The sequence below is a fragment of the Thalia democratica genome, chromosome 7 (genome assembly GCF_965202585.1).
Source record: "Thalia democratica chromosome 7, ktThaDemo2.hap1.1, whole genome shotgun sequence".
In the NCBI taxonomy this organism is placed as follows: Eukaryota; Metazoa; Chordata; class Thaliacea; order Salpida; family Salpidae; genus Thalia; species Thalia democratica.
Window position 1 is genome coordinate 32,369,462 of NC_139171.1, and position 26,983 is coordinate 32,396,444.

A 26,983-nucleotide genomic window follows, 5' to 3' on the forward strand; every position below is an offset into this window, starting at 1 on the left:
ATTACTATTTATACAATGTGATAACTTTATTTATAAAAACCTTTTTTTATTATAAATTTTTTCAATAGTCATATCAGACATTTTGGACTGTATTTAAAATAAAATCTAAAATATAAGCAAGTTGTTAAATTTATTTTTTCAAATTAAAAAAAAATGCTTTTACTAACTTACATTTTATAAAACCTTTAAATTTATTAAAACTTTTTTAAGAACATTTTTAGTTTTTTTTACTCAATCCTAATCAGACAGAAAGCTTTCTACATTGGAGGTTCCGTATTTTTAACTTCAGTCGGATTTTTATCAGTCGTCGGAAACATTTTGATAGTGGTAGTTATTCGGAAGACTAAAGAATTTATACAAAGCCAATACGTTTATAAAACTTCTATAGCTGTCTCTGATATCATTTGGTCTCTGTTTATGGTTTTTGTATTTGGTTTTGTTAGTTATGTTTTTATGACATCAAGTGCTGGTATGGAATGTGAACTATTCGATCTGCATAACATTTCCGCCCTTAAAATAAATTTTACAGTTGTGAATGTGAGCTGTCATCTGTTTTTTAAAAATTTCATTAAACAAGCATCAACGGCTTACTTTTTATTGTTTGTATTTTTAATGAAAATATCGCTCATAGTTTCTTTAGTCTCGTTAGTATTTGCTGCGGGGGATAGATACTTTGCCTTGGCCTTTCCAATTAAATACAAAACAACAAATACGACTAAAATGGCTAAAATTTTTTCGGTTATCATATGGATCCTAAGCACTTTTGTAAATGCTTTTGCAATTGTTTATGGATCATATAAAAATAATGCTTGCCACACAATCTTATTGCAGCCAACTGCTTGTGAAAATCCACAACAACTTTTCGTAAGTATTCTGTTGTTTGTTTTGTTTTCTTTAATGTGGATACTTACACTTTTAACTGTGAAGAGTCTTTTCAAGAGTTATAAAAGATCTTTTAAGCTGAATCGTAGAAGTAAAAAAAAAGTTGTTCCGGAAATTGAAATGTCAACAACTTTGATATTCATGGTTTTTGCTTTCACTTTGAGCTTGTCACCAACTTTGTACAACCATATTAAATTTAATATAATTAGAAAAAGCCACGCCAAGTTTGAAACCTCCCTTGGTTTATACCAAACGGTTGCCATATTTTTTTTGTCAACTAATTCAGTATGGAACATTTTAATTTACAACGTTTTAAACAAAAAGTTTCGATCAGCATTTAAAGTTTTGTTCAAGAAAATATAAGTTTCGTACGCTTTCAAGTTTATTATTTTTATTGATTTTAGAATGCAACTTTTCAGTATTCTTATAACTCATGATGCATAGAAAAAGTTTTATTTAAACTTGAAGTAGCTACAATTTTTTAAAAACTTTTTAATTATAATCAACTCAATTTTTCAAACAAGAAATAAAAGCTGATTAGCTTAATAACCACAACGATAATGTATACTCTGTTTAACTAAACTTCAAATTTTGCCTTTTTGTTTTAATTTAAACTTTCTTGATGTTTCTAAAACAATTAAATCATAAAAATAAATAAAGTACAGTTTGTTTGATAATAAATTTCCCTATAATCGTATCATCCAAACGTTACCATGGTGACGAGAGTCATCACTGTCGACTCCAACAGCTTCGACTCGGCTGCTTCGAGTCCGAACGTTAAAAAAGAAAAAAATCCTTGCCGTAGTTGAATCAAAAATGTGAACGTATCTTTGAAATGGTTTTTTCCCCTACTTGAAACTCCATAAAAAACCGTAACTGCCTTGTTAAAAACCTGCAAAACTTTATCTGCAAGTTATATAAACCTTTACCACATGCACCTTATAACTTGTTTAAGAAAATTTATTTTTCTGTTTAGTTTTTGTAGACAAAAATCAATAAGATTTTATTTTCCTTATGTTTCTTCGATATAAATAATAAATGATAAAGTGTTTAAAAAAGATTCAGTACGAATCTTAATAAGTAGTTTTGTAGAGTTTTGTTACTTTTAAAGTTATTAAGTTTGTGTCACAGCTTTTAAAATAATATTTTAATTACGTTTTTTATTTCAATATTTTCTAAAACATTCTTCAAGTTAGTCACTTCAAGTTAGTCATATAGTATATAACAGTATTGTAAAAGATATTTTTACTTAATTAAGCAAACTATTATAAAAAAGAGTTTATATTTGCATATTGAGTTAGATATGATTATGTTATTTTGTTTCACTGTATTTTGTAATCATTGTTTATATTTCAGTAACTGTTTTTTAAATTATAGCTAAATGCAACGTATAGCACATTAATAATAAAACCCTGTTAAATAAAACAATTTTACCTTTTAAATGCTTAACCAAAATATGACTTTCTTTTCTAGTTTCATTCGATTTTACTAAAAGGTTTTTAAATATCAAAATATTTATAGACATATATTAAATGGGCTAAAAACTAATTAGGTAAAGTTAGACTATTGAAAAAAAAAAAATTTTTACAATCATGTTTAATAAAAACTTTGAGTTTTTGAAAATAAGTATTTTTATAAAGGGTTACACTTAATTAATTTTTTATAATCTTTATACATTGTACATTATATAGTACAAAAATTTTATTATAATCACTTCATTAGGCTTAGCATATTTTTAATTGTTTTCTATTATCGATCTAAGATTTGTTTTTCTTTTAACATAAATTAATTTGTTCGTTCTCTTGTTTATTTTTGTTTTACGAAAGTGTACATATTAAAAATAAAAACCAAACACGTCGTTTACTGTGGCAGTTGATTTTTCTTGAATGTTTTTTTAATATGTCTAAGTAAATATAAAATCGATCGCTTTAACTTTTGCTATTTACAAAACTTAGTTTGAACTAATTATTGCAATGTTTTGTGTAAGGTTGAATAAATTTTTATGAGGCTTTTAGCTAAATTTAAATAAACATAGCAACAAAAAGCTTATTTGTTATAATGTTAATATTCATAAAATTTTATTGTTAATATTTAAAATCTTTTGTATTCGAATAGTTTTCTAATAGGTTTTCTATATAGTTTTGATGAAAATAAAATTTTTTGTTATTTTGAGAATGCAAAATTATATTAAGTGAAAACTTATGTTTATTCAAAACTCGTAAGTATTAACAGATTTATCTTTATTTTAAAAAACATTTAAACATAATAAAACAAGTTCAAAATTATAAGTTTAGATAAATAAACTAAAATTTAAACTTTTATGGCAGTAAAAATAATGCTTTAAAGTTAAATTAAGTACTTTAACTTTGAGTTATTTTAGTGTATGATTTTTAATTGAAGCTAATTATCTTAAAGTTGTAGTAAAAATAAATCATTTTTATTTTGTGTTGTACAGTATTTTTGAAGTCTAAAAATTTCAATCCCTGATAAAATTAAATATTAGTTGAATCAGACATAAACTTTGAAACTAAAAAGAATTATACGCTCTATTTACTTTGAAGTGTAAACACTTACAAACAACAGACTTTTCTGAATTTAATAAAATTTTAATTAACGTCAAGCTGGTATCTGGTAATACTTGGCTCTAAATTGCCTCTTATTTACACACAGATTAGATAACCTAGAAATTGTTAATTTTGCACATATATTAATGCACGGTGTATTAGCATTTCCCACTGTGCTCTTTGAACTTGATTTAATCTGTTGGTTTTAAATCTGCGAAATTTTATAAGCGTCATCGGAACATAATAAAAATTTGTTTGTTTATGAAAACTGTCATTTTGAAAAACAAAAATTTTTGAATATGAAGCTTCTTTCTGTTTTTATATGAGTTTTCTTTTCATAAGCGTAGATTTCTACGAAGCTAAATATAATTTGTCTTATTACTTTGATAAAGCATTTTTTTTAATCAGTATGCACTATTTTTATTTATCTATAGGCCTCAACTTGTATCAAAACACTGTTGTTTAATATATGTATGAAACTATGAAGTAAAACATAAATACTTTTTCTAATTTAAAAGATTTATATAAAAAGTTCTATTCTATTAGATAGCTTCAATTTTTTCCGAGACAAAATAAACTTGGTATTACTGGATATAGCTTACTCAAACTTAATAGCTTACTCGAACTCTGTAATGAAATCATACTTAGAAGCTAATTTACATTTGGTAATTAAGTCATACTTGCTAGGTAAAAGACACTTTTTAGCTAACTCCTACTTGGTAGCTAACTTTTACGAGGTAGGTAACTCATACTTGTAGCTAACTTCTAATAGGTAGCTAACTTCTACGAGGTAGGTAACTCGAACTGGCAGCTAACTTCTAATAGGTAGCTAACTTATACTTAATAATCAACTTTTGCTTGGTAGCTAACTCATAATTAGTAGCTTAGTCAAACTTTTAGGCTAACACCTACTTGATAGCTGATTCTTATTTTCTTATTTTGAAGCTATCTCATACTTTATAGCTTAGTCTACTTTGTATGTTACTCCTAATCTGTAACTAACTTAAACTTGGTAGCTAAATCCTAGATGGTAACTTACTCATACTTGGTAACTAACTTCTACTTAGTAGCTAACTCAAAATTGGTAGCTAAATAACACTCGGTAGCTAACTGCTAATTGGTAGCTAAACCTAGTCAGTTTTTAAAGTTCTGCGAAGTGTAATAAACGACTAACTATTCTGCCTAGTATATGGCCTAGATCTTGGAGTACAACTAGGCTCACAAATGTTAACTAGATAATAAATAAACCAATACAAATTAACCAATGATATAAACAAAACGAGTCTTAAATGAGAAATGTTAGCTGAATAAATAATCTTTATGATGAAAAAAGGTTATAAAAATAACAGAATAGCTATATTTTTGTTTCATTTTATTAGTAGTCACTAAATTTTATGATACATATAATTGATTAGATATATTCTAAATTATTAATGTCAGCAACAATACAACTGTCACATCACAGTACTTCGCAATCTTACAACTATCACAGTAGATAACATCAGTACAACTATCACATCACAGTAGATCGCAACAGTACAACTATCACATCACAGTAGATCAAAGGGTTACAACTATCACATCACAGTAGATAACATCAGTACAACTATCACATCACAGTAGATCGCAACGTACAACTATCACATCACAGTAGATCGCTTTTATAACCAAAGTTTTATAAAGTTGCTAAGTCTTTTATAGAAATGCATTAAAATTAGTAGTTTTAGAACTAATAAAATGAGAACGATTAGTTTTATTGTTTTGTTAAAAGTGTTATGACGTTCTATGTAAATAGTCCTTTAAATTAGTGACAGAAGCCTGGTTTTACCTTAAGTGCTGCATCTTAAGGATAGTCAAAAAAATTGTTTTAACATGTTGCTTAGAGTCTTACTCAACCGATGGTAACTTAAATCACTTGAAATTGACCTAACTTCAGAGATAGATGTAACATGTGAAAAAAACGAAAAAGTTCTGCACCTTAAGGATACTTAAGGAAATTATATTAAAAAACAAGTTTACTACTGTAAAAGTAAAATTTTAGATGTTATTTAATTGTTAAATCTAGTCACGTAACAATGACATTTACATTAACTATTTGCTGAGAGTCTTAGCTCCCCGATGGTACCTTAAAAGCATCCATAATCAACAAAACCTCAAATTATATAATCAATATTGTGTATTCTACTATTATTTATTAAGTCTTTTTGACAATTTTTTATTTGTATTTAATTTAATCTAAAAAATGTGCATCAAGCTAAATACATCTTACTTAAATTTGTTAAAATTTAGTTTCAATTTTCTAACATTAATACTTACCCTAATTGAATAAGCAAGCAATATATTCTATTTATAACATTTCACTTTCTTATACTCAAAAATATTATCTGTAATATACATAATGAGCAATGAGGTGCTGTTATCACTGTTGTATTTGAGGTTAAAGAAATTTATATTTTTTCGTTATTAAAACACATTTTTACTACATTTTATTGAATGCATAATTTTTTTAAAGATATAAAGTTTACCGAAATTAGTAAAAAATCAATTTTTTTTAGTTAGTTGGTTTTTGTGCAAGTATAAATAATTAAAATAAAGTTTTTTTTTTTTAAGTTTTACTATAAAATATACAAATGTATTTCAAAACAGTAAATTTGAGTTTATTTTATTTAAAGAATTATTTCAATCACATTACTTAAAACGATTTTTTTATAGCAAATTACAAAATTCTTAAGTTTAGATCATTTTGAGAAAAAAAATTGCGCTTACCTGACCAAGTACCACGCTACGCCACTGCTTAGTAGCTAACACATACTGGTTAGCTAACTTCTACTTGGTAGTTAACTCTTAACTGGTAGCTAGCTCGAATTTGGTAACTGATTCATACTTAGTAGCTTACTCGAAGTTGATAACTAACGCATACTTAATAGCTAACTTAATTTTAATAGCTAACTACTATTAGGTAAGTAACGCATACTTGGTAATTAAATTATACTTGGTAGCTAACTCACATTTGGTAATTAAGTCATACTTGCTAGGTAAAACTAACTTACTTTTTAGCTAACTCCTACTTGGTAGCTAAGTTGTACGAGGTCAGTAACTCATACTGGTAGCTAACTACTACTTGGTAGCTTACTTATACTTAATAATCAACTTCTGCTTGGTAGCTAACTCATAATTGGTATCTTAGTCAAACTTATAAGCTAACAGCTACCTAATATCTGATTCCTATTTTGAAGCTATCTCATACTTTATAGCTTGTTTCTACTTGATAATAATTCCTTCTCTGTAACTAACTTTAACTTGGTAGCTTACTTCTACTCGTTATGTTACTCCTAATCTGTAACTAACTTAAACTTGGTAGCTAAATCCTAAATGGTAACTTACTCATACTTAATAGCTAACTTCTACTTAGTAGCTAACTCATAATTGGTAGCTTCATAATACTTAGTAGCTAACTGATACTTGGTAACTAACTCCAAATTTGTAGCTAAAACTTGACAAATGTTAAAGTTATGCAAAGTTTAATAAATGACTAACTATACTGCCTAGTATATGTCCTAAGTCTTTGAGTACTACTAGGCTCACAAATCTTGGCCAGATAATAAAGTCACCAATACAAAATAACCAACGATAGAAACAAAACAAGTCTTAAATAAGAGGGAAGTGAGCTGAATGAATAATCTTTATGAAAAATAAGGTTATAAAAATATTAGAATTCCTATATTTTAGTTATTACTTCTTTAGTAGTCACCAAATTATAAGATACTATATACATATCATTGATTAGATACATTCTAAATTATTTATCTCAGCAACAATAAAATTATCATAAAATAGTGAATCGCAATCTTACAACTATCACATCACACTAAATTGCAACAGTACAACTGTCACATCACAGTAGATCGCAATATTACAACTCTCACATCACAGTAGATCCCAAAAGTACAACTATCACATCACAGTTAATCGCTTTCATACTCAAAGTTTTGTAAATTATTAGTCTTTAATAGAGTTGCATTAAAATTTTTGATCTTAAAACTATTCAAATGAGAACGATTTGTTTAAACTGTTTTGTTAAAAGTTTTACGCTAACCTAAGTAAGTAGTCCTTTAAATGAGTGACAGAAGCCAGGATTTTACCTTTAGTGCTGCATTTAAGGATAGTCAAGACATTTATTTTAACATGCTTCTTAGAGGCGTACCTTACCGGTGGTATCTTAAACACCCAAATTTACCTAACTTTAAAAATAGAAGAAACATGTGAAAAAAACCAAAAAATGCTGCACCGAGGATACTTAAGGAATTCGTGCAAAAAATATGTTTACTAGTGTAAAAGTAATTTTGTAGATGTTAATTAATTGTTATTCTAGTCAAATAATAATGACATTTACATTAACACTTTGCTGAGAGTCTTAGCTATTAAAAATGTTTAAAAAATAACCAAATTCAAAAAACCTATAGATACAATCAATATTGTGAATTAAACAAGCAATATATTCTATTTATAACATTTAACTTTCTTTTACTCATAATAATATCAATAAAATAAATATATGAAGCAATAAGGTGCTGTTTATATAGTTGTGTTTTATGTTAAAGAAATTGATGTTTTATTGTTACTACAACAGATTTTTACTATGTTCTATTGAATATGTAATTTTTTTGTAGATATAAAGTTTACTAAAATTAGTAAAAATACAATTTATATTTAAAAAGTTGATATTTGTGAAAGTATAAAAAATTCAAATAAAGTTAATTTTTTTTTGTGTTTTAACTATAAAATATATAAGTGTTTTCTATAACAGTAAATTAAAATTTAGTTTATTTTAAGAATTATTTTAATTAAGTTACATAATAAGATCTTTAAATAGTTAATAACAAAAGTCTTAAGTTTTGAACTTTTTAAAGAAAAAAAAATTGCGCCTAACCTGACGAAGTATCACGCTACGCCACTGCTTAGTAGCTAACTCATACTTAGTAGCTAACTGATACTTAGTAGCTAAATCCTACTTGGTAGCTAAATCCTACTTTGTAACTAACTCAATCTTAGTAGCTAAGTTAAACTTAGTAACTAGCTCATACTAGTTATCTAACTTTTACTTAGTAGCTAACTCCTACTTGGTAGCTAACTCGAACTTGGTAACTAACTCATACTTAGTAGCTTACTCGAGTTTGGTAATTAACTCTTACTTGGTAGCTAAGTCATACTTGGTAGCTAAGTCCTATTTAACAGCTAACTCAATCTTGGTAGGTAACTTATACTTTGTAACTAATTCCTACATGTTAGCTAATTTCTACTAGGTAGGTAACTTATATTGGTAGCTAACTTTTGATAGGTAGCTAACTTAGACTTATTAATCAACTATAATCTGGTAGCAAATTCATAATCAGTAGCTAAATCAAACTTATAGTTCAACACCTACTTGATAGCTGATTCCTATTTGGAAGCTATCTCATACTTCGTATGTAACTCCTATTCTGTAACTAACTCAAAATCTTTAGCTAACTCATACTTGGTAGCAAGACTATACTTGAGAGCTAACTCAAAATTGGTAACTAACTCATATTTGGTAGGTAACTTTCTTCTAAATAGCTAACTCATTATTAGTAGCTAACTAAAACTTGATACCTAACTCCTACTTTGTAGCTACTTCAAACTCGATAGCTAACTTCAAATTGGTAGCTTACTCGAGCTCAGTAGCTAACTCCTACTAGATAGCTAAATTTGAAAAATTTTATAATTATGCAAAGTTTTCTAAAAGACTAACTATTCTGCCTAGTATATTGCCTAAATCTTGTAGTACTACTAGGCTCACAATTTGTTAGCTAGAACATTAGGTCACCAATACAAATTAACCAACGATGCAAACAAAAAAAGTCTTAAGTAAGTGAGCGGTTAGATGAATGAATACGCTTTATAAAAATAAGGTTATAAAAATAATAAAAGAACTATTTTTTTATTTTTTTATTATTATTTTTTTATTAGTCATCAAATTATATGATACAATAAACATATCATTAATTAGATATATTCTGAATTATTAATTTCAGCAACAATACAACTATCACATCATAGTAGATCGTAATAGCACAACTTTCACATCACAGTAGATCACAATGTTACAACTATCACATCACAGTAGATCGTAATGTTACAACTATCACATCACAGTAGATAGCAACAGTACAACTATTATATCAAAGTAGATCCCAACTTTACAATTGTTACATCACAGTTAATCGCAATTATACTCAAATTTTTATAAAGCTGCTTTGTCTTTTATAGAGTTGCATTATAATTTTTGATCTTAAACTTATCAAATGAGAACAATTAGTTTTATTGTTTTGTTAAAAATTTCACGTTATTCTATGTTCATAGTCTTTTAAGTTAGTGACAGAAGCTTGAGTTTGACGTTAAGTGCTGCACCTTAAGGATAGTCAAGACATTTATTTTAACATGTTGCGTAGAGTCATACCTTACCGATGGTACCTTAAAGCACCCAAAATTGCTCTAAACTCAGAGATAGAAGCACAAATAAAGAAACTAAAATATGCTACACCTTAAGGATACTTAAGGAAATTATGTAAAAATATAAGTATAGTACTGTAAAACAATTTTTTTAAATGTTTTTATATTGGGAATCCTAGTCACATAAAAATGATATTTATATTAACATGCTGCTGAGAGTTTTAGCTACCCGATTATAATTAAAAAGCATCAATAATCATAAAAACTTTTTAGATACAATCAATATTGTGAATAAAACTTTTATTTTATAGATCGTTAATTTATCAACTTTTTGATTTCTATTTAATCTAAATTAAAAAAATATAAAGAGAGCTAAGTTCATCTTGCTGAACTTTTTTCTAATTCAGATTTAATTTTCTAAGATTAATATATTCAAGTAATATATTCAATTTCTAACATTTTACTTTCTTTTACTCAAAAATAATATCTTTAATATTTATAATGAGCAATGAGGTGCTATTAACACTGTTTTATTTTATGTCAAACAAGTTGACATTGTTTCGTTATTAAAACGGATTTTACTATGTTTTATTAAATGTGTTATTTTTTTTGTAGATATAAAGTCTACTGTAATAAGTAAAACTAATTTTAATATAGTAAGTTGATATATGTGTAAGTATAAATATGTCTAATAAGGTTGATTTTTATTTATGTTTTAAATATAAAAGTTTTATTAGAACAGTAAAGTGAAATTTGTTATAATTAAAGAATTATTTTATTTTTATTACTTAAGACGATCTTACTAAAGCTAACTAAAAATATTATAAGTTTTGAAATTTTTTTAGAAAAGAGAATTTCTATTTCCCCTGACCAAGTACCACGCTACGCTACTGCTTAGTAGCGAACAGGTACTTGTAAGCTAACTCCTACTTCGTAGTTACCCAAACTTGTAAGCTCAATTCTACTTGGTAGCTAATTCATTATTATTAGCTCAGTCAAACTTATAAGCTAACACCTACTTGATTGCTGATTCCTATTTAAAACCTATCTCATACTTGGTAGCTTACTTCTACTTGGTATTTAACTCCTTCTTTGTAACTAACTCCAACTTGGTAGCTAACTCCTACACCGTAACTAATTTTTAATTGGTAGCTAACTCCATGTTGGTTGCTAACTCAAAATTGGTAGCTACATAATACTTGTGGCTAGATAATAATTGGTAGCTAACTCATACTTGTTAAATAACTTCTATTTTGTAGCTAACACTAATTGGTAGCTTACTCGTACTCGGTAGATAACTCCAAATTGGTCGCTCAAACTTATCAATTATTAAAATAATGCTAAGTTTAATAATTTACTAAATATTCTGCCTAGTATATTGCCTAAATCTTGGAGTACTACTAGGCTCACGAATGTTAGCAAGATAATAAAATCACAATACAATTTACCAACGATACGAACAAATAATAAAATAAGCGAGAAGTTAGATAAATAAATAGTCTTTATGAAAATAAGGTTATAAAAATAATAGAAAAGCTATTTTTTTATTATCATTTTATTAGTAGTCACCAAATTGTATGATAGAATTTATATATTATTGATTAGATACATTTTAAATTATTAATTTTAGCAACAATACAACTTTCACATCACAGTAGATCGCAAAGTTACAACTAACACATCACAGTAAGTTGGAATGTTACAACTATCACATCACAGTAGATCGAAATGTTACAACTATCACATCACAGTAAGTTTGGAATGTTACAACTATCACATCACAGTAGATCGCAATGTTACAACTATCACATCACATTAGATTCCAGCAATATAACTATCACATCACAGTTAATCATTTTCATACTAAAAGTTTTATAAAGTTGCTAAGTCTTTAATGGAGTTGCATTAAAATTTTTGATCTTAATCCTTATCAAATGAGAACGGTTTGTTTTTTTGTTTTGTTAAAGGTTTTATGATGTTTCAAGTAAGTAGTCCTTTAAATTAGTGAGAGAAGCCTGAATTTTACCTTAAGTGCTGCAACTTAAGGATAGAAAAGACATTTATTTTAACATGTTGCATAGAGTCTTACCTTACCGTTAGGACCTTAAATTCTTATTCTTACCTTACCGGTGTTGTTTATAACAGCACAGCATTGCACAGTATATATTTCATATATTTATTTTGAGTAATAGAAAGTAAAATGTTATAAATAGAATATATTGATTGCTATTTTAATGTAGGGTAAGTATTTATGTTAGAAAAATAAATCTTATTTATAAAAAAGTTAAGTACGGTGTATTTAGCTTTATGCATGTTTTTAAATTAACATTAAATACAAATTAAAAGTTGTCATAAAGAATTCTATGAAACATCAGCTTAATTTAAATATAGATTGTATCTATGAGGTGTTTTTGATTTAGGCTGTTTTTAGATATTATTTTGTAGCTAGGACTCTCAGCAACATGTTAATGTTAATGTCAATATTATGTGACTAGAATTAACAACTGAAAAGCATCTAAAAAATTACTTTTACCCAAGTATACTTATTTTTTTTACTTTTCCTTAAGTATCCTTATGGTGCAGAATTTTTTAGTTTTTATTACATGTTGCTTTGCTTCTATCCCGAAGTTAAGTCAATTTTGGGTGCTTTACGATACTATCGGTAGATAAGACTTTAATCAACATGTTAAAATAAATGTCTTAAGTATAATTAAGGTGCAGCACTTAAGGTAAAATCCAGGCTTATGTCACTATTTAAAAGGACTAATTACTTAGAATAGCATAAAATTTTAAATTGAACAGTATAACTAATCGTTATTATTTGATTACATTTAAGGTCAAATATTTTAATGCATCACTATAAAAAACTATGCAACTTTATAAAATTTTGAGTATGAAAGCTATTTGGTAAGGTGTTTCAAGTTTTACTTGTAAAAAGTTTTGTTTTTATGAGAAAATTAAGAGTTAATAAAATATTTTCAGTTCTTGCCCGGCCAAAGTCTGATGTAACAAAAGGTGAGAAAGAGAATAAAAAGATAGGAGCGCATTTCACTTTTATGAAACTGCATGATGCAACGATTCATATTTAATGTTTTGAGTCACAAGCTGACAATCTAGACTGCATTGTGTGTTAAACCGCCAGAAGCTGAAGAGACTGTTTACAAGAAAGACACTTGAATATTTGTATTAAGTTGCTTTATAAAGTTTTAGTATATATAATTATAATTGTATTTGTTAGATTAAAAGATTATTATTTAAAGAAAGTTTAGTAGTTCTCTTACTGTACATTTTTATAGCTTTTTTGATTTTCAACAAGTGATTTATTTAAAGCATTTTTTACATTATTTAAATATGTAGCATTTTTCACATAAGTAACATACTTTAATAGTTCTTGTATTTTTCAACACTTGGTTTTGTATTTAATATTAAGTATTTCTTAAAATATTATTAAGTTTTTTTATAGCGGTTATTACACAGTATTTTAGTACACAAATTACATATTTTATAGTTATTGTGATTTTTACAATTGGTTTTGTGTTCATTGTAGTTCGTTAAATGGATAAACCTACTCAATTGTTGTGCCTGGTTATTTTTATCTAGTAATACTAAGTCTAGACTAAATTAGTAAACTTGTAAAATAATAAAGTCACACTCAGATAAAGCCCTAAGCGTAAGCTTTCTAGGGTAAATAAACCTTCAGATGACGGGTCACAAACTCCCACTGGTTTCAGATTAACAGTAGTGTAATAGTTTTAATGTTCCAATCCACTGGGATGTGATAGTTGTATTATTGAAATCTACTGTGATGTGATAGTTGTATTGAAAAGATCTACTGTGATGTGATAGTTGTATTGTTAAGATCTACTGTGAGGTGATAGTTGTGTTGTTATGATCTACTGTGATGTGATAGTTGTATTGTTAAGATCTACTGTGATGTGATAGTTGTATTGTTATGATCTACTGTGATGTGATAGTTGTATTGTTAGGATCTACTGTGATGTGATAATTGTATTGTTAGAATCTACTGTGATGTGATAGTTGTAACATTGCGACCTACTGTGATGTGATAGTTCTAACATTCCAATCTACAGTGATGTGATAGTTGTAACAATGCGGTCTACTGTGATGTGATAGTTGTACTGTTGCGATCTACTGTGATGTGATAATTGTAACTATGCGGTCTACTGTGATGTGATAGTTGTACTGTTGCGATCTACAGTGATGTGTTAGTTGTATTGTAACTAAAACTTTTAAATTTTATTCAAAAATTTTTTGAACTATTTTGAATATATCCAATCAATGATATGTATAAAGTATCTTATAATTTGGTGACTACTAATAATATGATAATAAAAAAAAAGCTATCTGTTATTTTTATAACCCTATTTTCATTTAGATTATTTATTCAGCTAACTTCTATCTTATTTAAAACTTGTTTTGTTCGTATCGTTGGTAAATTGTATTGGTTACTTTATTATCTAGTTAATATTTGTGAGCCTAGTAGTACTCCAAGATTTAGCCAATGTATCAGGAGGAATATTTAGTCATTTATTACACTTTGCACAAATTTAAAAATTGTCAAGTTTTAGCTAACAAGTTTGAGTTAGCTACAGAGTACGAGTGAGCTACCAAGCAAGTGTTATCTACCAAAAAGGAGTTAGTTACCAAGTATGAGTTAGCTATCAATTATGATCTAGCCACAAGCATTATGTAGCTACCTATTTTAAGTAAGCTACTAAATAGGAGATAGCTACTAAGTATAAGTTAGTTACGGTGTTGGAGTTAACTACTAAGTTTAAGTTAGTTACAGAGAAGGAGTTACATACCGAGTAGAAGTAAGCTATAAAGTTAAGATAGCTTTAAAATAGGAATTAGCTATCAAGTAGATGTTAGGTTTGTAAGTTTGACGAAGCTACTAAAAATGAGTTAGTTACCAAGTAAGAGTTAGCTACTAAGTATGAATCAGTTACCAAATTCGAACTAGCTACCAGGTATGAGTTTGATACCAAGTTAGAGTTAGCTGCCAAGTATGAGTAATTTACAAAATTTAAGTTAGCTACCTAGTAGGATTGAGCTAACAAGTTTGAGTTAACTACCAAGTAGGAGTTAGCTTACAAGTATGAAAAGCTACTAAGCAGTGGCGTAGTGTGGAACTTGGTCATGGGAAATAGAAATTCTCTTTTCTTAATTTATTTAAAAACTTAAAACTTCTGTAATTAGCTATAGATAGATCGTCTTAAATAATGTAACTTAATTAATTCTTTAGATATAATAAATTACACTTCACGGTTCTTAAAAAAACTTTTATAGTTAATACATAAAAAAAATCAACCTTATTAGAAATATTTATACTTGCACATATATCAACTTACTATATAACAATTTTGTTTTACTTATTACATTAAACTTTATATCTACAAAAAAATAACATATTTAATAAAACGTAGTAAATCCGTTTTAATAACGAAACAATATCAGTTTCTTTAACATAAAATAAAACAGTGATAACAGCACCTCATTGCTAATTATTTATATTACAGATATTATTTTTGATTAAAAAAAATAAAATGTTATAAATAGAATATATTGCTTGCTTATTTAATGTAGGCTAAGTATTTATGTAAGACAAATAAATCTAATTATTAACAAAGTTAAGTAAGATAAACTTAGCTTCATGCATATTTTTAAATCTAGATTAAAGACAAATCAAAAGTTGTCAAAAAAACCTATGAAATAAAAGTTTAATTCTCAATTTAGATCATTTTTATGAGGTTTTTATGATTTCGGATACTTTTTAGATATCATCAGGTAGCTAAGACTCTCAGCAACATGTTATTGTAAACGTTATTATTATGTGAATAATTAAACAATTTAATAGCATCTAAAAAAATACTTTCAGACAAGTATACTTTTTTTATTTATACGATTTCTTTAAGTATCCTTATGGTGCAGCATTTTTTAGTTTATTCACTTGTTGCTTTTATCTCTGAGGTTAGGTCAATTTTGGGTAGTTTAAGATACCCTTGGTAAGGTAAGACTCAAAGTAGCATGTTAAAATAAATGTTTTGACTATTCTTAAGGTGCAGCACTTAAGGTAAAATCCAGTCTTCTGTCACTTACTTAAAGGACTACTTACTTAGAATACCATAAAATATTAAATAAAACAATAAAACTAATCGTTCTTATTTGATTAGGTTTAACATCAAAAATTCTAATGCAACTCTATAAAAAACTAAGCAACTTTATAAAACTTTGAGTATGATAGCAACTAACTGTGAGTGATAGTTGTAACATTGCAATTAACTGTGATGTGTTAGTTGTATTGTTGGAATGTAATGTGATGTGATAGTTGTAACATTGCAATTAACTGTGATGTGTTAGTTGTACTGTTGCGATCTACTGTGATGTGATAGTTGTACTGTTGCAATCTATTGGGATGTGATAGTTGTATTGTTGCTGACATAAATAATTTAGAATATATCTAATCAATGATATGTATATAGTATCTTATAATTTTGTGACTACTAAAAAAGTGATAACTAAAATATAGAGTTTCTATATTTTTATAACCTTATTTTTCATAAAAATTATTTATTCAGCTAACTTGTCTCTTTTTTAAGACTTTTTTTGTTTGTATCGGTAGTTAATTTGTAATGATGATATTATCATTTAGCCAAATTTTGTGAGCTTAATCGTACTCCAAGATTTAGGCCATATTTTAAGCGTATTAGTTAGTAATTTATTATACTTCCTATAACTTTAAAAATTGATAAATTTTAGCTACCAAATTGGAGTTGGCTACCGATTTCGAGCAAGCTACTAATTAAGAGTTAACTACAAAATAAAATTAGTTACCAAGTATGATTTAGCTACCAAGTATCATGTAGCTACTATGTAGGAATTAGCTACCAAGTTTATGTTAGTTACAGAGAAGGAGTTAAATAACAAGTAGAAGTAAGCTACCAATTACGAGATAGCTTAAAAACAGGAATCAGCTGTTAGGTAGCTGTTAGCTTATAAGTTTAATTAAGCTGCTAATTATGAGTTAGCTACCAAGTAAGAGTTAGCTTTTAATAGGGGTAGGCAACGTTTTTTAATTAACGCACGGATCCGGAAATATTTAGTCTTTTGCGGGCCGGAGCATTTTGAATTATTTATTTACCGGATTCAGTCGAATAATGAATTTTTATTTACGAATCCGACTGGATACTAATTTCAAGTCGAGATCCAGATTCTGCCGGATTCTATCTTGAATATAAGTTTTGGATCAGCCTTAATCTAGTTATATTGATACAGTGGATCACTTTTTTGAATCCCTAAGTTTCACTAATCTTTCTTAAGTCTGACAACTTAAGATACATATTGAGACATGTCAGATGTTAAAGCAATGTTTATAGATATAGTTGACATTGTAATTGACAAAGGTACGTATGTAAAATACCGTACTTAAAAAAACACTTTGCTTAGGGTAATTTGACAATACGATATTCCAACTAAGTTAGAACAACACAAAATATTAGGACAAAATGGTATATTTATTGGTCCACATTAATTTACAAAGCCATTTTTAGGATGTTTTTAAAGTCAAATTCTTACAGTTTTGAATTGTATAAATATGATGCAATAATATGAAGAAATACAATTATAGAACATCTCAAAGTTTTACTTCACACAATTATTTTCATTTTTGTATACTTTATAAATAAGTATCATAAGTTATACAAGACACATAATTTCAACAACACTAAATATATTTCGAGCAATTCTCATCAGTAGAGTACAAAGCTAACAAGTAATAAGATTTTACAAACTTATATAGTAACCAAGTACTAAAGTAAACATAAAGTAATCAATATGTTAATAAAAGACAAAAGCAATTAGTAACACTTAAAATCAAATAAGTCCATTTATGTTATAATTGATATACATTAAAAATAAACACAAATAAAATGAAAACAAGAAAAATAAAATTTTATCGTGGCATAGATAATAATTTTCACTATGAAAATTTGTACTTATTTAAATTAAACTTACGATAAGAAAACAAAGTTCGTAACATTGATAATTAAAAAAAATATGTCGTACTACTTACATAAACCTTACTTATCTAAAACTTAAGTAAACAAACTTAAACAACTAAAAAAATCTTTCTATATCAATCGTTTTATTACTAAATAAAAAAGATCCCTAATAAATACAAGACATTTTTAACAAAGACAGTTTTTTCAATTATCTGTTAAACTAATAAACAGTTGGATTAATACTTTTCAAAGTTCTATCCGTTTTATAATAAAAAGAAATAAAGTTTAAAGAAGTAATCAAAATGAAAAATAGGAAATTATAGTACAACGCAGTGTTGTTACAACTACACATTTATTTTATGAAATTAGCAGGGATAACAAAAACAAAGTTACTACATTATAAACTTACCTATAACTATAATTTAAGATGCTTAAAAAGTCTACTTGATAAAAAAATTATATTTTTAATGATAATAAGAAGTATTATAAGTGTACGGCTCGATAACCGAAATGTTTTTTCGTACACCAAGTCCTTAGAGCTTAGAAAAAAAAATTGAGCGCTCTTTTTATCGTTCAATAAACAAAATATATGAAAAAAAATAAAATAACTATAAAATAACAAAAAATGCAAAGAAAATGATCGACTTCTTTTAAAATAAAATAGTTTTTTTGGTTACTTATACTTCGTGATACAAAAAATAATTAGTTTTTTTTATATTCGGTTACTGAAAGGTTTGTTTGTGCACCTGGTTCTTAGACCAAACTTTTTTTACGCAGTTTTTATCGTTCAATAAACAATAAATTTTTTTATGGCTATAAATTTTGAACGCACAATATTTGTGCTTTATTTAGCACTAAAAAACATTAATTTTCTTTTTATAATGTATATACAAATTTATGCACGTATCTATTTTTTACTAATAATTGATGTTCTTTCCGTTAAAGTTGGCTTATAAATGAAAGTTAAATCAATAAAAAAAAAATTACTTTAATTTTTTATCGCTTTATATATATTGTTTAGTTTAATATAGTACCAGCTACTAAAAAATTATTTAAGAAAACTTTGCGGTTTTCAAGCATGTCACTTAAGGTCAACTGAGAGTTGAGTACGGGAAAAACTTTTCAACATAACTGTTTAAAAACTGTAAAAAGTGCAGTATTGTTCTTATTAAAGGATAAAGACTATTAGACTAGATATTAAAGGATTTAATAAACCATAGTCTTTAGTTTACATAAAAACAAATATTAATTCATCTTAAATTTTGATTACAAGCTAATGTTTTTACCTTCTTACATAAACCATTAATATAAAAAGCTTAAATTTACGTTCATTAGACAATTTCAATTTTGAGAACTTTTATTCTAGACCAGGGTTTCCCAAAGTGGGCGATATCTCCCCCCTGGGGGCGATTTTAGTAAGTCGGGGGGCGATAATTAGTAAGGGGGCGAAAGGGTGGGCGATAACTAGTAAGGTGGCGAAAAGGGGGCAATTTTGAAATTTTGGGCTGTCATAAAATTTTTAATTTTTAAATTGCTATTTTACTAATTTTAGCTTGCCATTAAATATTTGACCCTGAGATAAAATTTAAACCGAAAAACTTTATTTTATTTATGTAAAATATAGAGACAAAAATCAAGTGCTTATGACTCCTACTTTCAAGTAAATTACATATTTTCATTCATGTATTTTCTTATTTAACAATTACATATATCATAGACGATCGGAATCCCTCTCATCATTTTATAACCTGACATATATTTTATTTGGGATCATAAATCGTTCATAAAAATCAATGTTATATATTAACCTTGTATAACTTTATTTCTTATTCTAACTTAGTGACTTTTCAAAAAACAATTGGAAATATCATGAGGTGATAGTTATATTACCTCATGATATTTCCAATTGTATTTTGAAAAGTGACTGACCTTGAGCTAAAAGTGAATTTTTCCAAAGAACGAAATAAAAGCTTTTGGACTCAACAAAAACTAAGGCAAAAGTATCCGATCATTTGAGAGGAATATAGATTGTTGTTTATAGTTTTTCCTTCTAGCTTTGTTGTTGAAAAAACTTTCAGATCAGTTATCAACATCTTGAGCAAGAGATCTAATCTAGATATTTGTAAAGGAGGCTTTTTATTACTGATTAAGAATCAGATAAGAAAAACTTGCAAGCAGTCATGAACCTCATCCTTCACATTATATTAGACTTCAGTAGCAGACATTATTTTATGAAATTTTTTTGTTTTATTTAATCTTTCAACATACTTTTTATTTAACCTGGTTTGTATTGTATTTAAGTAGTCTTTTTATAACAAAATTTTATTAAGTTATTTATTCTACAACAGACTTGCATTATGCCTAATAAATATTAATTACGGTAGACTTCCTCTTAAGTTCGCACTTTTTACCCAAAAAAAAAGTTCAAATTTATATTTTCTAAAATTTAGCTTAAATAAAGTCTATTACTAACTAAGTATTAATAAAACAAAAAATACATAACATTTAATATCTTATATAGATCTATTTTTTAATGAATGTTTGTTGTATGTTTTAGTTGATTTTATGTTTATGCATAACGTTATTGCATATAATATATTTAATTTATCATTTTGTAAAAAAAAAGGTAATAACTTTTGAGTTTGCACATTTTGATTTCGTTCAAAGTGCCAACTCAAGCGGAATTCTTCTGTTTTTATTAAATCATTTATGTTTTAAATTTGATATTAGTTTTATTTTGACCTGGTTAATTTTGTAGTTTATATTTGTCGTTTTACATTACACTAAAAGTATTTATAGCATAGTGATTAAAGTGTTTGTTTGAGTTTTTTTTGTTATTACTTGTTTAATCTGTATAAATAGATAAATCTTGATGACCATTAAAGTTTTTATTTTAAGTTTTTTTTTTTTGTTTTAAAAGAGTATAGATTTGAGGTCTCTATTTGAAATTACTTCAAATTTTTCATTTAAAAGATTCTTAAACTCAATTTTATTTTCTAACTTGATTTATTATCGTTAAAAAACCCATACATTAAGGAATTTCAAATTATTAATACAAATTTTTTTTGTTTTATCTTAATTTTTAATATATTAGCAATTAGAATGTGTTGTTTATTTTAATAGTTCAACACTAGCTTTTAGTTTTTCACTATTTTCTTCTGGTAAATTATCATAGGCTAATGACTAAAAAAAAAATTAAAACAGTATTAAATAAGCCATTAAAAAGACTGCTGCAGTTACAAAACAAGACTTTAAGCTAATTAAAAGAATTTTTAAATCGATTGCTTTCTGTTCACAGATTTAACTGTAAAACTTTTGATTTTTTTTTGAATATATATAAAAAAAAATAAAATGTAAAAATTAAGGTTTAGTTTCCTAAAGGTTATTCCAAGTCAAATACTATTTAATGGTATTCTATTACAAAACATGTAGTTTAAAAAGTTTAAAATTAAGTTTTTTACTTTACAAGTAGCTTTCTTATAATATATCTTAGCATTAAAATTAATAACTTTACTTCATTAACTGAAGCTGTTGATGAAACCACTTTTCATGTGAGATAATCAACCAGTCGGTCAAACTTTCTCAAACTAGATCATAAATTATGTTTTATTATTTATTTTATTATGTGTAATATAAACTGTTCATTTTTTATAGTTTCCTAATCTCTGGAATAGTAATTTTAGAACATGCCTATTTATAAAATAATTTTAGTATTTTGTGCGGCTTAAACAAGTTACTTAGTATTAACTTCTAAATGTCCGAAATTCGTTATATGAGAGATTATTATAATGTCAGGTTTAAATTAAGATTTCAGATGGGTAACGTACGGTTAAGATCCAGTCAAATATCGACATGCTAAGTATCTTGGAAACTAATTGTGCAAAAAAATCAAAATTTAGTTTTTTGATACTTAATATTTTGAAATACACTTTCGATTTGGTTTTCAGTTCATAATAGTATTTCCTAGATCAGAATAATACTAAATCATTTTATTACAATTTTGCTCGAGTTTTTTGATTTTCTTATATGTTATTTTTCAAATTATGCAGCCCGCAATTACATTTCTTAAACGAGTTGAAACTAGAAAAGATTTTTTAGTATATATGAATTGCTGACTACAAAAACTGTCCACCACTACCCTAAAAGTTTCATTAGTTTCAAAACAGTTCATATCTAAACAAGATTAATTACAGATTACACAAGGCTTTTTAGTAATTAAGTATTTTAATACACTTAACTGGGTTTATAAGAAAACAAATGTAACTTATTTTCTCAAGCCCTGTAAATTACTTTGAACACAGCCCAAAAGTGTGTGCATAAGAAGTACCAGACTAAATTACATTTCGAACACAACTTTTTTGGCTCAAAAGTTTCTACTCAAGAGAAAAACTACTTTGTAAAATCGTGGGGGGGCGATTATTTTTGGAATTTCTGAAAAAGGGGCGATTTATAAAATGAGTTTGGGAAACCCTGTTCTAGACAGTGTTTTATGTAAACGCAATGACCACGATTTCAAAACTCTGTAATGTAAGACAGAAAAAGTTATATATACTAATATTAAGTGGTAACAATCAGCACTAATTATATTGTAATAAAAACTGATTAAATCAAATACGACTGTTAAATTTAAAAAACACAAAATGTTTAATGGCCAATTAAATAATTATACTAATACTAACATAAAAAATAATAATAAAACAAAAATTAAACTAGCAATAAAATGAAAAATAAATAGAAAAATCAAATACGATAAAAATACAAGCATAAATGTTATAGACTTATAGAATAGTGAAATTCGTAAATATGGACATGACAATGTTATGATTTTAAATAAAATTTAGCAAAGTGTCTGCATTTACCGATTAGCTCAGTTCTGGAGTTGAAGGATAATTTTTATTTAACATCATTTGGTAAAAATACCACACGCTTGCAGTTTGTAAAATTAAAAAATGAAAATTTACTGTCTTAATATCCGGTTAAATTTTTAATTTTTTTAATAAGAAGTTAAGTTTAGTTTTAAAAATCTTATATAAAAAATTTGGTTTAATAGATTATCGTACAAAATTTAAGTTATGAATTGTTTATGAATCCTCTTTTTTATCTTTATAGTGCAAAACGAAATAAAAGTTTAATTTATTAAACTTTTAAAAGTACGAAATGTACATAATTACTACTAAGCAGCTGATTGTTACGAATAGAAACTAAAATTAATGTTTTTTACAGTTAACACATATTTAGCATTATGTAAGTAATAGAATATTTTAAAAAATCGTCATCCTCTATAACTTTTGGCAAATATGCATAACAACAGTGTTTTTTTTTAGTAGTTGCTTTATTAGAGAAAAGCTATTAACATAAATTCAGTGGTGTTAATAATTTGAAAGGTTAGTTTTTTATGATTTGCTTTCTTAAATCAATAATTTTAATTCAATATAAATATGCGCTACACGTGGTAAACACTTATAAGAAATAAGTTATTTTTAACTTATAAATTGTTTCATTAATAGTTAATATTTACAATTTTCGATGTAAGAAAAATTTAAGTAATCTGGCTTGAATAAGTAAATAACTGCCTAAAGTAGTTTACTATAGTTTTAAGAAAAATCTAAACTAAAAGTTTTGTCTCGAGTGAATTTGTTGGTATGTAACTATATGTTTTTATTGGTTTTTTTTATAGTCTGTTGATGGTGTTTTTATGTCTAATCAATTATATATCATAAATAATTTCATACGTATTTAGTATAACGTAAATATAAAAACTGTATGATATAACTATTATGTATTTTAACATAGTACCTCTAAAATAATTAAATTTATAAAAGAGAATACAGCTGTGCTGTGACCTGTCTACTTATAAAATCAATTTATTTATTTTGATGTTTTGTTTCTAACCTTTATGGATATCAGTTACTAAACAGTATAGTATTTTTTATTATTTAATAAAAAAAGTTTAGTTGGCTAAAAGTGTGTTCTTTATTCGTTTGTATAAAGTGTTATGTAGTTGCAACAGTATAACTCACATACCTAGTGAATGATGAAGTTTATATAATCTAACCTTGGTAGAGATTAAATATTATTTATTTATCTAAACATTAACAATTAAAATTATTAAATCATATTTTAGTAAAACATGAGTTTATTAGACCTGACTATTGTTTAATTTCTTAGTACACTGAATGAGAAAGTGACTATATTGCAAGAAAATACAATATTATAAACAAAATTAAATGTTACAAAGTTTATTTTGAAATTATTATTTATTGATAGTTTAAGTTTATCTTCACATTTCAAATGAATGTTAAAGACTTACTATTTGTTACAAACTATTAAATCAAAACAAAAATAGAAAATAACTTACTGCTTAGTTGACAGATATATACTTCGATATAACCTACTGATGTTGTTGTTTTTAAACCAATACATATTTTAAGGATGTTAATACTTTTACCTTTTTTTTTTGTAAATTTTGTAATTAATTTTCACTCTAAATTTGCTTTTGCTGTCACACATTCGCTTCTTTTTCTCTTGCATGTCTAACCTTTTACAATTATCTGGCAGCATCTTTTGTCACATGTTTAGCATGCAAAAATAGGACACTTTACATGTCTTCCTGTCAAAAATTGTTATCTATAAATGGTCTTCGTTAATTTTATCTACTCACTTTCGAAAGCATTTTCTAACCTAGATTTTGCCAAATTGAGGATTTAAAATCAGTATATCATTCACCTTTTCTTCCTATTACTTTTTTATATCGTTTTTTTGGCCATACGCTAGCCTAGATCGTACCCACTTGCTTTTATAGATTCCTGGTAGTGTTGCTTGGTTCCTTAAGTACGCTTGGACAGCTAGAAATCTTTTGGATGCAGTTGTTCAATGAGATCGGGTTAAACACATGGTCTTGATGATTTGATTTTTTTAATTACATAAGTAAAATTTATACTAAAAGACAAAAGTTTGGTAGCAATCTTGTATAAAAGTATTTTATAATTAACAAACTATACAGTATTGATAACCTTTAGTTTTTATAGAGGAATCCGTGACTAACTAATTATTTAGCATTTACTAATTATTTCTAAAGTTTTTTGTAAATTACTATGAGTAAAACACCACAAAACGCAAACTAGGTAAGACAAATCAAGATAAAGAGGTTCATACTGATGCAAAGATGATTAACCACGAAAAAACTCACCAAAAACCACTTAGTAGCAATGGAGATTTTGATCGTTATTATTTTGTGAATATGTGCAAGAAAATGGTTTATGAAAAATTAAATAACAAAACCTTTTTTAAACCAGGTATTTGTTTTTATTCTTTTTTATAGATTTGATATTAAATACATTTTTATCCTTAAAACAAGTTGGAATCTTATTTCTTAAAAATTTAAACGGTAATTTGGTTTTTATGTACAATTGATTAAATAACTAAAGTTGTAACTGTATAACAAAGCTATGTCATGAAAATTGAGCGCTCTAAGTTCTGAATTTTATGTAGGTGCGTTAAATAAAGATTAAACTATATTGAAAACCACTATAGAAAATATCAAAAATTCAAGATTTTACAGATGATAACCTAAGAACCGATGAAATAGTTCCAGCTTGCAAGAATAAAGAGTATTTTTCAAATAATATTTTGGAAAACAGAGTAAACAATAAGATTGAAGGCCTTATTGAAATGAAGAATGTTGTAACAACATACCAATTTTCCAAACTGTTCAATTTACAAACCATTGCTAAACAATCTTTAAGCTACATTGAAAGCTGTATTACAAGAGTAGCTGAAACTCAGAACTTTTTATATTTAGATTGTATCCTTGTTGCAATAATACTTGCTAGTTCTAAACTACTTATTACTTCAGAACTTGAAGTTTATAACTTTGCTAACAAATGGTTAAGCCACAACTTCGATGAACGTAAACAACACGCTAAACAGCTTCTATCTAAAATTCGCCTGAACTTGATGTCAGATCAACAACTGGGAAGTATTTTAAAAGAATATTCGTCATTTACAAAAATTAATGACTGTGTTGATATATTACGTAAGGTGTTAAAAGACAAAAAACATTTTAAAACTAGCTCTTCTTATAAACATAGATGCTGCAATCGTAACTTTAACTTGGTTCTTATTAGGGGTGGTGATGTTAAATCAAACAAAGATGTCAAAAGTGTTAACCAGATTAGTGGGTCCAAATTACGGCATATGAAAGCTCTAACTCAGTTAAAACAAGCACGAAGAAACTGTCAAGCAGTTTGCATAAAAGATAAAATTTATATATTTGGTGGTTTAAATAAGCGGTACAATTTGATACATACTGTAGAAAGATACTCAGCTGTTACAAACGAATGGACAGAAATAGCTCAATTTTATGACGATGATGGAAGTTACTGTGTATGTGCGTATATGGATCAAGTGTTTATTATTGCTGAAAAAGTTATTAATTACCTTAGCTCTTGCTTGAAATTTAATACAAACAACAATGAGTTGTCAGCTGCTGCTGGAACAAACATAGGGAGGTCTTATGCAGCTTCAGCATCATTTGAAGGTAGAATAGTAGTATCTGGCGGATTTGACCGAAATCTGATTACGTCATCTGTTGAATCATATGATGTTACTGCTGATAAATGGTCACCAATGCCGAATATGATTAAAGCTAAAAGTGCTCATCAACAAGTTGTTGCCCATAGCAAACTGTTTGTTCTTGGCTGTGGTGAAGATGACTGTGAAGTATTTGACATGTCGTAAGTTTGTTGCTCTTAAACGTAACAGTATGTGGTTAAGCACAACTGATGCTGTATCCGTTGGAAGTATAATATATTTATTTCATAGCAGAGCTAATAGAGTATACTGTTATGATGTTGTTAAAGATGAATGGACAATTAAGGATTTTTATTATGATCAGTGTTTCTTTTCTTGTGTAAAGGTTGCATAGTTTTAAATATTCTCATAAAGATTTTTTATATTTTTGTTTGGTTTTTACTAAAAAAATGTTTAAAGAGAACATTAAAGTTCAAAATTTTTAAGTTTCTTATTTTCTAAAAACAAAAGTAT

The 26,983-nt window shown here is 26.7% G+C and overlaps 1 protein-coding gene across 1 annotated transcript; it reads left to right on the plus strand.

Annotated features, from left to right (window-relative positions):
- Positions 1-1,595: 1,595 nt before the first annotated feature.
- LOC145841255 (kelch-like protein 32) lies at positions 1,596-26,677 on the plus strand. The gene is made up of 3 exons (XM_082948621.1): positions 1,596-1,683; positions 25,063-25,193; positions 25,472-26,677. The coding sequence occupies exons 1-3, from the start codon at positions 1,596-1,598 to the stop codon at positions 26,675-26,677; spliced, it is 1,425 nt and encodes a 474-aa protein (XP_082804747.1).
- The last annotated feature ends 306 nt before the right edge of the window (positions 26,678-26,983 follow it).

Excerpts from the sequence above, each read along its gene's own strand:
- LOC145841255 (XM_082948621.1), top strand. The coding sequence starts at position 1,596 with ATGGTGACGAGAGTCATCACTGTCGACTCCAACAGCTTCGACTCGGCT. Across the intron at positions 1,684-25,062 it reads AAAAGAAAAAAATCCTTGCC|GTAAGACAAATCAAGATAAA; the intron begins GTAGTTGAATCA and ends AACGCAAACTAG. Across the intron at positions 25,194-25,471 it reads TGAATATGTGCAAGAAAATG|AAAATATCAAAAATTCAAGA; the intron begins GTTTATGAAAAA and ends AAACCACTATAG.